The 15,898-nt window shown below is 37.1% G+C and overlaps 1 protein-coding gene across 5 annotated transcripts in view; it reads left to right on the plus strand.

The window, feature by feature from the left end:
* LOC124212453 (zwei Ig domain protein zig-8) overlaps nt 1–15,898 on the plus strand; it is a 508,955-nt gene that overhangs the window by 452,856 nt on the left and 40,201 nt on the right. For all 5 annotated transcript variants that reach the window (XM_046612492.2, XM_046612494.2, XM_046612493.2 and 2 more), the window contains 2 exons: nt 8,074–8,312; nt 14,442–14,661. In XM_046612492.2, the coding sequence (XP_046468448.1) occupies nt 8,074–8,312; nt 14,442–14,661 (459 nt within the window). The remainder of the gene's footprint in view (nt 1–8,073; nt 8,313–14,441; nt 14,662–15,898) is intronic.

Here is a 15,898-nt window from a genome sequence, read left to right on the forward strand (position 1 = left end):
ATCAAATTTCGGAAAAGAGATATCTTTTGATAAAGATCCACATTTTTTCTCTCTATTATTTCATAATTGTATTGACTTTTTATTGTTTAGTAGAAACTAAAGGTGTCAATATTATAGTGTAATCATTCAAGTGTATGCTGCAATATATCATTGACGGCAGTGTAACGTTCCGGGGAACGTTTCGGCAGTGGTCTGGGTAGCTGGTCGTGGTTAGAATAGTCGCTTGGACAGCGAAAGATCCAGGGTTCGAGTTTGGGTCCAATTCAAGCCATTAAACATATTTTTAGAAAAAAAGCTGCATCTTGAGTTGCGGTTTGCTGCAATCAATTAATTTCATAGCCTCTCAATAATAGTGTCAACCGTCACGAGCCACTTTGGCCCATACTAACTAGGTCACACTTTGGTTCTCTTGGCAAATTCAGATACCACATTTCTCCGATACAGTTACGTAGAAAGACGTTTGCCGGAGGAGTTATCGGCTTTTTTTATGCTTCGATTATATCCATCGAACATCGTATGATAGATGGTTTTCCCGAATAACTCACTACCTGATGCATACAGAAACAAGATTATATAGATGATGGATGCATCCATAAGAATACATTATACTCATTTTGTGAATTTGCATAAGAAGTGGTGACGTGTAAGGTAAGAGACACAGATAAATGTAACTTTTCAAGTATCCATTCCAGTCCCAAAACAATCAACTGTTGAATTTGTTCACGTTTGTTCATTCCAAGGTTTGAAATACTTATTATCACGCAATAAAAAATAAATAAAAAAATCCTCACATTTTCCGACACATAAATATTCAGTACGTTCAATTTTATTTGCGACTAGCAAGTAGCAGTAGCTGAAATAGTAATCCATTTCGTGAATTAAAAAAAAAAAAAATACTCACCAAAAATTTCCCAGCAGAGTTCCTTGAATTCTAATAAAAAAGCTCGAAAGCGTCGAGAGAGTTGTGCCTCCTTTGGGATAAACTTGCTCAAAGAAATATTCATCAAAATTTCCTGTAGAACGCTTAGGCTTAAAGTTCCTTTAAAAGTTACAAAGATTCTGAGCGATGGGATCGGAACTTCAGCAATTACAATTATTTTTCGGTCAAATTAGTCAGTTGATAACTTCTATGTATTTCATGAACACATCAGTTTCTCATCGAAAGTAATTGAAGTCTTCTGATTGGAGACAGGCACAGGGTTTCATTTCTATATCATCTTCTGGTATAATCACGTTACACAAAGAGACGAAAAAAAAAAGAAAGCACATTTTAGTCGAAACCGCAGAGAAAGAGAGACACATTAAGATTTTTGGTGAAAAATACCCATCTCAATTTTATTTTTGACTGTAAATATAGTAGATTTTGGTCTCCGTACAGAGGTTTTTACTGTTTTCAGAGTAAATTCTGCATTTTACAAAGTATATGTTATCGAAAAACTTAATGTGTCCCTCGTTTCCTGCAATTTTAAGCAGAATCTGCTGTGTTATTCTCTACGTGTATGTATCGTTCATTGTTGATGGTTGGTAATCTGAAATAAGTTTTATTGAGCGTGCACTTCCATTCAGATTATTGATCATATGGTCGTCATCAGAGAATGTAGGTACCTGTAATGAAGCTGTCAAAAATAATTTTGGTCAAAGTTGATGAAGATTGGGTAATATTTTTAAAATTTTAACAAGATTTCTCCAATTATTTCTTAGTCCTTAGCACCAGAACTAGGAAATTTTTGTGAAAGGTTTTAAGAACTATTAAAAAAGATTTTAACAGAAATTTTACTGTCTTACGTGAATTTCACCAGATTCCCAGCATTTCTCCAGAGGCGGCTTATAACGACTCAATGAGGTTTGGGAATTCTCACAGGGTATCTCAAGTATTTTCTAAAGTATTTTCAAGTATCTTTTGGGTCCTCCATGAAGTGAAGTTTCCGGAATTCAAGAATCGAACTCCTAATATTGTTTTTCTAGGAAGTGGCGGAGGAGGGGGAACGGGGGAGTAGGTAGGATTCCATGCAGTTGTTAATCTTTTCCATGACTTCTATGCGTCATGAATTTTTGATGCGTTGACGATTGATGACATATAAGTTTGAAAAAAAAAAAAAATTTGTAATATCAACATACTGAGAATTAAAAACGAAGTGAACTGTTTGTATCTCCGAACACTTGAAATGGGGTTGTGAAAGCACTTACTGTCACCACGACGTTAGGGTGAAAAGACTACCCCGTCACCTTAATTGTTAAATACACATACCTACTGACACAATTTGTAGAGTTCTTACTTGATAAGATAAACATCGTACCAACAAGAATATGTTGTAACTACATAAAAATAAATCGATACAAGAAATATATGCCCCTTTTTTATCCATCCTGCTATACCTTTGAAGTTTCTAAATTGCAGGAATGAAAGAGCAAAAGAGATACCGACAGAGAGAGAGATGAATATCTAAAAGTAGCTCCTATGTCGTTAATAAAGATAAAAAAACAATAAAGGTCCAAGCACAGAGCCGTGTGGGACTCCAGAAGTAGTAGGAAGCCAATTAGATATATTTGACTTATCAATAACAGCTTGTGTTCTACTAGTACGATAAAGAATGCACCCAACTTAAGGACGATTCAGAGAAACTGATATCTCAAAGAGTTTTGAGCAGAATGGGATGGAAAGCGTTATCGAAGGCTTTGCTAAAATCAAACAATACTGAAACAATAACGCACCCATCGTCACCCGACTTTCTAATTTCAGGACAAAGCTGAAGCAAAGCTGTGTACTGTGAGTATTGCGATATCCTGATTACCGTGAATCTGAAATACTATTGTTCGTAAGTTATTTGGCTATCTGATTGTGAGCGATCTGTGTGTAAATTTTGGAGAGTTCACTCAAATTTACTATCCGTCGAGTGTCAGAAGGAGAAAATGGTGAATTTCTTTTTTAGAGTGACCTTATGAACGCCCATTTCAAGATTGACGGAAAATAAGAGAGTCAGAGTAGGAATCAAACAATTTTATCAGCAAGGGAGCAAGTTGTGGATTTGCATTTTCAATTATAAACGAAAAGACACAGTCAAGCTCGACGAATGAGAATTGGAAATAGTTGTAGTTATCAACTGGAATAAGTCATTTTCCGTTACATGTTTAAACTGAAACAGATAATTCACCGAAACAACAGGGGTCTTAATTACATGCAATTCTTCGTCAGAACAAGTTGGTAATACACTAGAAATAGACACGACGGTAAGAGTTCAGTTGATCTAGTGTAAAAAAGTTGAGAGAGGAGGCCAATGATGTTTTCCCTAGCCCAAGAGTCACCAACTTCTTCCATAATCTAACTACATTATTAATGTCAGCTAATCTGCTGAAATTATACTCGCTTTTCATATGTGTCAACTTGCACGTCAAATCATCTCTAAATCTACAATAAATTGCATATCCCAACATACTATTCGCTCTCTTCGCTTATTTACAAAGTACTTTGCGTCTTTTGGTACGCGATTTTAATTCAGGCGTGAGCCACGATGTAATCGGTTTACGCTGAGAGTAGCATTCTTTCTATGGCACTAAGAAAACAACTAATTTCTTCAGTGATTATGAAATCCTTGGGTGTTCATTCCACTTCATTAATTAGGTTTCACTTTACTTCTAAGGCCAACAATAGAAGGCAAAAAAAAAATCTCCGCGGACAAACATCTGTTCTGCGTTGCGCGGTATGTTAAAAGCATGAAAGAGTTCGAGAAGATTATGTCCGGCAATGAACGGAATTTCTGACTTTGCAAAGGCCATATTTTTATCACTACTATCAGTATTCATGACATCAATAAGCGTATGACGAGTTGCTTGAGACTCAACCAAGTTCAACGAGAGTGAAGAAATCATATCACTAAGATAGTTAGATTCGGAAAAAATTGGACAAAAGATCGGAAGCAGAAAATGAAGAACATGCAGCATTCAAGCGAATGAAGAAGAATGACAAGTGGAAAAAGAGTGGCGAGCAATCGTTGCAGAAGAACAAACCTGGTAACTGTTACGTATGCAATAAGCCTGGTTACTGGAGATGCGACTGCTTAAGATACTGGACAAGCTATAACAATAATGAAACAAAAGGTGAAGCTCTGTTATTAGAGACCGTAGCCCTATGCGAAGATGATATCCCAAAATGGTAAAAACACGTATGTTGTTGACAAAGGTAACATAAACGTACTTGCATATGATAATAAATCGTCCGGAAGGTGAAGCATCCTACTGAGGTGCTTCATGTACCCGAATTAAAGTATAACGTTTTCTCTGCTAGAGCAGCACTCGATAAAGATACGCAGCTTGTTGCAGATTCCAAGGAATGCCGTTTTATACGCAGATGAATTGTTGAAGTAGTGGAAGTACGCAAGCATAAACTATGTCAAATGCAGTTCAAGCTGCTAAGACCATCACAGGCAAACAAACGAGCAGAGCCATGTGCAGCTTACATGGCCAAGCAAAGCAGCGTTCACACTTGGCACAAAAGATAGGCTTATCGAAAACATAATCTATATATAATATACATCAAGATAATATACATCAAGAACTACCTGAAGAAGGAAGACATACAAGTCATATCAGAGAAGAATTTCTTCACACAGACTTCCGTTTCCGAAGACTGACCGCACAGAAATGAAGACTTCGGCTATGAGAGAACTGATTCGCGCTGATTTATGTGGCCCGATGCAGGTATCGCCAATCAATGGATCACGTTGACTATTGCTCTTTAGGGACGATTATTCTCGCTACAGGTCATTTTATTTTATTGATTAAAAAAAACAATGTCGAGAAGCGCTTCAAAGACTTCATCAAGTTAGCGACGAATGATACAAATAGGAAAATCAAGTCCGTCCGCATAGATAATGGTCTAGAGTTCATTAATCAGCAGGTGGAATAAATCACAAAAAGTTATGGTATTTACCGTCAAAGAGCCGTAGTTTACACTCCGGAGTAAAACGGTAGTGCTGAAAAGGAAAACAGGACTATCATAGAATCAACAAGAGCAATGCTACATGCCACACAGTTACCGAAAATTCCGTGGGCGAAGGCAGCCGACACCGCAGCCTTCATACTGAATCGCACAGGCAAAAGCGAAATTCGTGACAAAGCACCGTATGAACTTTGGTTTGGCAAGAAACCAAAGCTCGAAAAATTGATTGCTTTTGGAGTGGAAGCGTACTCACGTGTGTCAAAACAAAAAGAAACTTTACCATAAAGCAAGGAAAGATTCAAAATTTGATTTGCCTGAGAAAACTAAGTTAAATATGGCATGGATGTAAAATTTAAAAGAAACGTGAAAGAAAAGCTACAGATGGATCCTTTCAACAAATGCCACAACGAAATTAACTTAAATCCAGCAATCAACTGAAGAAGACGAATCTTCAGAAGAACAAGAAGCAAAAGAAGAGGAATAGGAAGAACAACAAGATGAGAAGGAAGACAACTCAGAAGATAAGGTCTTTGAAGTACCGAAGGGAAGACTATCGCAAGAACAACGAGACCAACCACATTCTCATTCGTTAAGAGACAGAACACAAATTAAAAAAAAAAATCTGCAGCAATCGCAAGTTAGGATGCGGTGAAGTGGAAGCGAGCCATGGACAAAGAAATAGCCTTGCTCACATGGAATGCAACATGGTCGCTAACATAACTGAACCGACAAACAGCGATAGAAGATCGCTGGGTCTACAAGATAAAAAGATCACCAAATGAAGAGATAGTAAGGTAAAAGGCCAGACAGGTGGCTAAGGGGTATTCCGAAAAATATGGAGTTGACTATAACGAAACATTCAGCCCAGTTGTCAAGTTCGACTCAACACGAATGATATTGGTGCTAGCTGCATCAACAGGATTAAAGCCACAACGGTTCGACATAGAAACAACCTTCCTGATAGAAAGTTACCGGAAACCATCTACATGATACGACCTCAAAGCTACGAAGACGAAACAGGATGATTTTGTAAACTCGAAAGGAGTCTCTGGACCGAAACAGTCATCAAGATGTTGGAGTGAGAGATGAACAGGGTTCTTGAAGGAACATAACCTAAAGCTAAGCAAGTCTGACCCGTGGGTATTCACGAGTGAACGAGACAAAACCCTAATACTTGCCATATCACATGGGCATGCAGGTTCCTCACTGCAATTTCTTGAAGTGAGGATAGTTTGAATTTGAAGGAGAAGTAACCTTCGATGTACGGTGAATTTAATGGATAATAAATCAACTGTTTCATTTAATATGTTAGATGTCATGATTGGTTATGGTATACAAATGTTGATAGATATAAGGGGTAGTGTAGAGAAGGCTAGGACCGTTGTTTCATATTGAGAAGGGTGTAGGTGACTTATTGATTGGTGTTAAACTGCATGTTGCATGCTTAGGACCATTTTTGAAAAAACTAAGGAGAAGTGGGTGGAGTTTCAGAGGAGGTTGATTGGCGGAAAGGCATAGAATTGAAAAGATGGAATTCGTAAGAAAGTTCTTGAGAATGCAGGCTAGAAAGAGAAACCACAGATACTATGTATGGAAAACGTTGGGTACAAGGATTTTTAGATATAAGGGACGGGTAAGAAGAGGAAAAGATACAGTGCGGAGTAGTAAAGAGGCTTAAAGTTAATAGATGGAAGATCGAATAATGATAGTGTAATTTTACGTTGATTTCGCAACAAATTGTACTGTCTGGATAATAATTAGTACAGATTGCAGTATGTTCTTTTAACTACCAGAACCTCATTACTTTCATGGTCGTTATTTCCATCACCGAAAACGTACCAAGTATGAAAGAATATAAAAATAAAAACGGCCACAAGTAGTACACAGCACATTTGTTTAAAGCAGTGTGACCTAGTCGTCGTAAAAATATGTACTGGATTAGTAAAAGAAGATATTAATATCAAGCCGACCGAAGCAGCATCACGAATCGAATCGATGAGCTGAGGTTTGAACTCGGTCCGGCTGCAGCTAGACAAAGTCTTGTGTAGTTCCTTTGCATGAATGCAGGTGCTTCTGTGCCGACGCATCAAAATGGTCACCAACCCATCTTTCCCTCACTCTGCGCAAGCTGTCCGCTTATGAGGACACGAAAGAGCATAGCAGTAGTCAAAGTGATTATTATTATTATTATCATCGTCATCGTCGTTATCACTATTATACTCATTATTATTATTATTATTACAATTATGAAGTGGATAGAGCGAATGAGTTCAGCGATTCTACTTGAATTCAAACGCAAATGCACGGACGAAGCTGGTCCTGGCCGTAAGGAATAATTTATACGCCACTAACCTCTGTGCCTGAACATGTCAAAGAATCCACGTGCTTCAGGACGTTTGCTCGGAAAGAACTTCCCTCTCAACATTCACGGTGGCACGGTTAAGAAGACGTGACTTGTGCAAACAGACATGCTACAAGCTTTGATTTGCGAGGGTCGCTACTGCAGACTCCGGATATGTGCCTGTGATTGATCCGTCACACGTCTATTTATTCTGTTGAACGAAATACGACTTCAATATCATATTGGCCCCAATTAGCGGTGGCAATCGAAGTCGACCATACAGCGTCGTTATCGTGGTCGAGCGGACATGATGAGGCAGCGTTCAACTATTACTTACCCATTTCGCTTCTAAAATGCTGTAAAATTTAAGTCAAGCTCCTCCCCCATTACTTTAAAATTATTGTAAAATGATGGATAAAAAAAAAATGAGAAATTTGAAACTACCTAGCATTTACCTCATGCATTTAGGCCCAGGATCCCGTCCGGTTGAATTTGTGAACTTTCGCATTCCTGTACCTCACCCCAGTGATCACATATAATTACTTGATTCATAAGATTTCTTAAAGATGGCCATTTAATATCAATCTCCTCGATAATGGCGGACTGGAAATGAGTAAATACGTTTATTTTCGTCCCTTTCGAAAAACTTCTTCTCCTTTTCCAACTCGCTGACAGATAAAAAAAAAAATGGAACTAAAATCAAGGTTGAAGTCTATATCTTGGAATAAGAAAGAAATGAAAATTTTTCCTCGATTTAGTCATAACGTCCGATGAAACTTTGGTCTTATCTCTTCAGATTCGCCTGACACCACGGAGAGGACATCAACGACGATGGCCACTACAGCGAAACGGTCAATCCCAACAGATGCACCAATGCTCAATTACATCTTTGACGCACACAGCACCCTTAATAAGCATCATCATCATGACCATCGATGGGGCCCACATTTCGAAGGAAAGGGCCAGAACCTCACGGTTCAAGCTGGCGCAACAGTCACTTTGGACTGTAGGATTTCCTTGCTGCAAGACAAAACGGTGAGTAGAGATCTTGGAGTTTGGATTAAGAAAAGGCAGTAAAAACTATGAAGTATTCGCTTAGCTCAACTTTGGGCTCAACAACAATTTGGTTACCAGAATAGGGCATTTAGAATACGATACATGAAATATTATTAGATTGATATTCGAAATAGAAAAATGGAAAATGAAGGTGGTTTCCTTGGTTGTACTTGAAACACAGAACGTGAGTAAAGTATTTGGAAAACGTCGTGACGCGTAAAATTATTATACAACCGGAAGTGTATGTATGTTTTTTTAAATTCATTTCTATTTTATAGTTTGCCATCATTTATACCTATTCTTATATACAAATGGAGTATTTGTCTCAAAAAGCAACAATTCTATAATCTACCCTCATACTGAGATTTAACTAAAATTTAAACATTCGTGGAGAATCTGTAGGGATTTTCGTAGAGTTTCATAATAGTTTCACAAAACTGTGGAAAAAATATTACTTCTACAGTTAAGTGAAGAAATTTTGTTTTACACTTGATACACATTCCATACAAATCTTTGTAGACGTTTGACTTTCGAAAAAGGTCAGCTATGACGAATTTCAAAATTATTCTAAAACCTTACAAAGTAACTTGAATCAGGTTTTGTGAGCTTTATACCGTACGAGTTTCTAAGAAATTCCATAACAGTTGAAATAATGAATAATTCTTTGTTATTTTCAAATAGAATCTGCAATCTTCTGGACCGTGGCTGATAATTTATAAAAGCGTCGAAATGTTTCATAGAAATTGCGGGCAAATTTTATCTCAGACTTTCCACAGAAATTCTCCCGTAAATACATATCGTAATTGGCAGGTCTTATATGGCCTTAGCATTAGATGGACGTGTTCAATATGCAGTTGCAGAGAATTATTCTAAAATATTGACTTGCATTTGTCTTGACGAATGCAAACACCATTCAACGTTTGATGAAACTATGCAATCATAGGTAACAATTATTTTTTCCTATGACCAATAGAATGGAAAAAAAAAATTGTTTGAGATATGTACTTTTGGAATAGAAAATGCAAAGTGCAAATTTTACAGGTCAGACAAGTATGTTCAAAACTCAAGCATATTAAAAAACTGAGGTTTTAAGATAAACATATTCTTTTTCATCATCTTGTCAATGTTTGCAGCCTCGATGAAATTTAAAAAGTCAATGTCAGCTTGTAGAAAACGTTCCCTTCAATGTTCGAAATGCAGTATGAACCATCCGAATAAGATAAAATTTCATTTTGCTGGTGACGATGTGACGATAATAATTATTAAAACTCTTGCTTTAAAATGACACATTTAATGTTCAAGAATATTTTTCACCTCATCATTCTGGACGATATCATTGGGAATTTCACTTAAATCCGCAATATCACGTTTCGATTCTTTTATTTTTCGTGAAATTTTTTTCTATTGTAACATTTTATTCATTTTACAGCTATTTGTATAAAATTTTTGCAAATTTCTTGTGAACTGTGTGGGAGTACTTTGAGTTTTATGAATTTTCTCCGTAGTAGCATGCGGTCACAGAAAACGGGGTATGGCAATTTTTAATGCCCATCATTTGATTCTGAACTCGTGCGATTTCAGACTTTTTCATCGAGCCGTTACCGAGATCGTCGCGGGAGTTTGTCGGGACAAATGCTAGAGGTTCCAAGACATGAAGATTCATTCAAATTACAGAAAGTCATCTTGAACCAAAACCTATACTATTCTCATATCACTATAGGTTATGAAAAGTAAAAATCATTTGAATAAAAATAAATTAATTCATTCCGCACGTTTTTAAAACGGACTAAAAGTATAAAATGATAATATTCAAAACAAAAAACGTGAGGCGCATGCAATAGATAATGGATCCATAAACATTCACCTAAATCAGTAATAATTTTATTGCATTGCAAATGATATGAACTCTTGTGTGAGTTTTCTCAACGGCAACTACTGTTTACACTCCTTACTATTATCCATTGCACGTGCTCTACGTTATTCATTTTATACCATTATTTTACACTTTTTAGTCTGTTTTAGAAAAATGGTAAATTAAATTTTTACTCTTATTTAATTAATTATTTTCAGGCTCTTAGTCTCCTATGTACAAAATTGTGCCATCGATCTGAAGCATCTTGATGATATTATGATAGAGACACGTGGCAAATTTCAGGCTGCTGCTTTGAACGTTTGCCGGTGAGCATTATGTCAGTGTGCGTCACGGTATAAGAATAAGAGGTGGTCCGACTGCCCTTGAGCTCTGTGATTATTACGTCTTAGTACGACGGAAATCCGCCAGAGACCTCAGGCGTGGATGAGGATGAGGTAAACAATAATGGCGGCGATCTAGCAAACAGTATTCACGAAAGTTTGACGTTTGCATGTGGAAAATCAAATCTGCTGCTGAAGATTACATGAATACATTAATATTTAACAAAATAAAATAATTGTATGATGAATGTATGTGACTATAGCAACAATATATTAGTGAAAATGAAATCCATGATGAATCGAAAGACCAAAGATTAAATAAAATTCCATTGATACGCTTTCTGAATAAAGAGAAAACGGTAATCACATTGAATCAATCATGCAAAGGATGGATGCACAATAATAAAAGTGTGGGGTAATAATAATATATTTACGAATTATGTATAATATTATTATTATTATATTAAAATATATTTCAAAAATTTAACGTTTCTTTTTTATGTACGGTATAGTTTGGCTTGCTTCTTTTTTACCCTACTAGTCTTTACCATTTCCCAACTTTTTGTTTTAGTTTAAATTGACGCATTCTCATAACTGTATAGTAATGTAGACAGTACGCAATAACTTCTTCCTTATGCAAATCACGTGGAAACGAGAACTTACAATTTATTAGAGCATTATCAACTGTCACCTGATATAAATTAGGTAAGCCATAATTGAAGTGCTTTTCGCAAATAAATTGATTGATTTAAGATCGACGCCAAATTGTTTCACAGCACTGGACTACTTTTGAAATATAGGAGACTGTTTCGTCAGCTCCTAGACATCCGCTTCGACAATCGGGCAAACAACAATTCGCCATTTTCTTGCCTTTTGAGTAAACGACAGAAACCCAACGTCGATCCTGGATTGCCTGTCAACTTTCGTTAATATTACCCCCACACATTTATTATTGTGCATCCTTTGCATGACTGATTCAGTGTGATTACCGTTTTCTTTTTATCAAGAAAGCGTACTGATGGAATTTTATTTAATCTTTAGTCTTTCGATTCATCATGCATTTCATTTTCACTAATATATTGTCGCTATAGTCACATACATTCATCATACAATTATTTTCGTTTGTCAAATATTAATGTACCCATGTAATCTTCAGCAACAAATTTGATTTTCCACATGCAAACGTCAAACTTTCGTGAATACTGTCCACGGTCTTACATACAGGACTTGCAGCGAATGTGGTGGGGGGCTATCAGTTCACGTCCGAAACAGAATTACAACTTATGGCCACAAGAGCGGCGCTACGAGTTACTCATAAACTTAGTATTATTATTTGGCAGAACCCTAACCAATCTTTTTGATACTCATACACAGATAACCTTACGTTGTAATGTCACTCATATGTCTATGAATAAGTGACAGCGCCGCGTAGTGGCCAGTAGTGGCAAAAAAAATGGGTGCGTGTACTTATGTATGCGCGTGAGAAGTTATACTTCTTTGGCATCATTAAAAAACAATAAAACAAATAACGGATATCTTACATTATATTTAAATAATCTATTAAATTTTTGTCACGAACTTTTTATTAAATATTCTATTAAATTTATTTCTTTATTTTGTAAATATTAAAAAACCAATAATAAATACTCGACATCGATAATTTAATAATATTTAGTATTAATTATATTAAATAATGATATTTTAATTTATATCAATAAATAATACATACGGATAACGAACCTCAATTATATTGGAGCACTTGAAAAAGTATTTTAGCACAATTTTTTCACTAATATTCACAAATAGTAAATAATATTAATCCAAATATTCAATTTAAATCACTACTGAATATATTTTATTGCCACATATATAATTCGCACTTGTATGAAAATAAAACACGTGTTGTGACTGTAAAAACTAAAACCATGTGGACAAATATTATAAATAAATATGAAAACAGTGATCAGAGGCGACAAGCGTACCAACATTAGCTTTTTTTCGAGACTTAATGAATTCGGTTCAGTGGGCAACTTCATCCTGTTAATTTTGTGTTACAGTGATGCGCGCGCATCTTGAAATTTCACTCTCATCAGTTTTTCATAACGCGCCTAAAGAAGTATAACTTCAAAATTTGGACAATAACGCGGCTACCCTCACCACTCAAATTTCAGTTCGTTGCAAGACCTGTATGTAAGACCTTGATACTGTCTGCTAGATCGCCGCCATTATTGTTTACCTCATCGTCACCGACGCATGAGGCCCATGGCGGATTTCCGTTGTACTAAGACAAAATAATAACAGTGACCGAGGGCACGGTCAGCCCCCTGACACTCACCACTGCTCGCATACTAAAAAACTGTACGCGTCTTGTCCCCGTTTTTTAGTTCCTCTACGTGGCGCTAGTAGACTTCTGATACGCTCGCTGCTCTCGCTGACCGCGCGCAAGCTTGTCAGCTGTTCGCAAAATGTCCCTTGATTCTGCCGCCAATCTCCACCACTAGTGGCGCTAGTAGTTGTCTGACAAGCTTGCACGCGGTCAGCGAGAGCAGCGAGCGTATCAGAAGTCTACTAGCGCCACGTAGAGGAACTAAAAAACGGGGACAAAACGCGTACAATTTTTTAGTATACGAGCAGTGATGAGTGTCAGGGGGCTGACCGTGGTCGTTGTTCGTCTTCGTCAACGTCTTCAGCTACCTTCGGTCGCCGTCGGTGGTCATCGTATAGTCCTCATCTCAACATCAGCTCGAGTCCGTATAGTTTAATAAAAAAGAAAGTAAAAACTGGAAAGGACTTAAACTGCCAATATTGCGAAATACCTGAGTAATCCTCACTTTTATCCAATGAAGACGAGAATTATAATTCACAATAATGAAACAATGATAATACTCTGCACAATAGACGTCGCTAGCATTTTGTTATTTTGATCGGTGTCATACTTTACGAGAACAAAGAGTTATCCATAACTAATAAACTTTTTATGCAGTACACCAAGGCTTTCATATTCTGTATAACCGGAAAATAATCAGTAACACTGTCCTTGAAGCTTGTGCCGTTAAGGGACAACTGATAATCAACTCAACAGCCAACAGTTAGAAACTAGGGTAAACTTTTTTTCTGATAACTGAAATACGTTTTGTAATTACTCGATGAATCCGTGACAAGAATAGCGATAAATTTATAGTAACTTAGAAGCACAAAAAGAGATGAAAAGAAAGGCAGAAAAAAACAACTCATTCAATGTTTTTTTAAGATTATAGCCCATTCCACCAAGTTTTGTATTTTTGCCTGATACAATCACACATGAAAAAAGCAAGTGACGTAACTCGTGAATCTGAAATTCCCCCCAGTCATGCTGCAACTATTTCTGCTCAAACACTGCCAGCTTTTTGAAAGCCAGTATAAGAACTAATTTTTTCAGGAATATTCAACGAGTGCAACAGACATGGGTTCATTAACGTGTTAAATTTTCATATACGGAATATGTAGGACGTACGCGGTATGGAACGGCATGGCAAAGATAAGCGCCGTTGTTCAACTGCATGAATGTATGATGTAATATAACGGCCCCTTATTATTTTCAGAAAATAAACTTACCTCTGTCTTACGGACCCGCGTATCTTGATCAACCATCTCTATGGTATTTACGCTTTCCGCACTTGCCTCAATAAATTTCACTTGAATTCAGATTCAGTTTTGATCACCATATGATAAGAAAACCAGAAACGACTTTGATGTATGGGAGTGAAAGATAAGGTCGAAGCCAGTAAGTTAGCTTGAAAATAAATAAGTTGCACCGACTGTCCTGCGTGCAGAATGCATTTCAGTGTCTCCAAACTCGACAGCAAAAAAGATGTGAAATGAAATATGTAAAAAGTCTATATCAGTTTAATGCTTATCCCGATGATTTTGAAACAGGTTTCTTGGGTCCGGAGACTGCCTGATGGCGAACAGTTGAGCTTGCTAACGGTTGGCCAGCACACATACACCGGGGATATGAGATACACGGTTGAATTTCAGTACCCGAACAACTGGCGGCTGCAGATCAAGTTCGTTAACGCCAGCGACGAAGGCCAATACGAGTGTCAAATCAGCACGCACCCACCGAAGTTTATATTAATAAACTTGCACATAAATGGTAAGTTTGAGTCTTCGCATACCAAGCAAGCTAATTCGATGATCGATGCTTTACACGTTTAGTCACGTGGTACCCTGTTTTCTCACCAAGTACAACTCTGTAACATGTTTAGAAATGAAATAGTCGATGTACATTGAGCTTTCTAAAGTCGATTCAATTTCTATGAACTCGGGAAAATCATTCAACGCCTGTATATTTCAGCCGAAACCTCTCGTGAAAATTTGTGAAAACTCATAAAATCCTATGAAAATCTCATCAGGCATTATTGCCAGTTTATGTACTGGTTCTCGATGTCATAGGTCCAATAAAGATACTGTTAAATACTTGACGTTTCAGCCCTTTGAAGGTGGAAAGGGAGACGGGGGGGACTCCTCAAAAGCTGATGAATGTGTTAATAAAAATTATAAGTTATACGAAAAAAGCAACCAAAAGAAGCAAACAATTCCTAGACTAATACTTACATCAAATACAAGAGTTACCCTTGAAAACCATAACAATTTCCTAAATGAAAAATCCAAGAACATAAAAAAGTCCGGAGGCAAGTTCGTGGAATAGTATATTGTGTGACAAGGAGGCAAATTTGGTTTTTTTGGGCTGAGCGTAAGTTTGCAAAATGAGTCGCAGGTGAGCCGAAGACAAATATTGCAAATACGCGAGGCGATAGGATCATTGCCTCCCTGTCACACATGATTTTTTAAATAACCAGAGTATGTTACATGTTTTTCACGAAGGACGAAATTGAGGTTCGGGTCGCGTAATGTCAGGTTTGTTCACTGTGTTCGTCGCAATAGCGCATGAATGCAGTACTGAAAAGACCACTTTTAAGTCCTAGGAGTAAAAAGTGGTATTTCCAGTATTCTGCGCATGCGCATTCGCAGAGTCACTCGACCGTGACAGAAACGGGTACTTTGTGTACGGAAAACACGCATGAAGAAACGCGTAAAACATACTCGCGTTGGATAAAAGTTCTTGTAACTTACAATTTGCAAAATAATATTTTGCAGCTTCTGAGGAGGGCTTCCCTCAAAGGGCCGAACCGTCAACTATTTGCCAGTGTCTTTATTGGACCTATGACACGAAGAAACTTCATTCAGAGTGCCCCATTTTAAATTACGCAGCTAAATATCTCGTCAAGGGGAGCCACCAATCCGAAAATAAGTCTGACAAAAGTTGTTGGGTTCGAAGGGGGACATCGGATAGTGACCTTCAGTTTGACCTTGAAATTGACCTTAAAAGT

The sequence above is a fragment of the Neodiprion pinetum genome, chromosome 2, assembly GCF_021155775.2.
Source record: "Neodiprion pinetum isolate iyNeoPine1 chromosome 2, iyNeoPine1.2, whole genome shotgun sequence".
NCBI classification, from domain to species: Eukaryota; Metazoa; Arthropoda; class Insecta; order Hymenoptera; family Diprionidae; genus Neodiprion; species Neodiprion pinetum.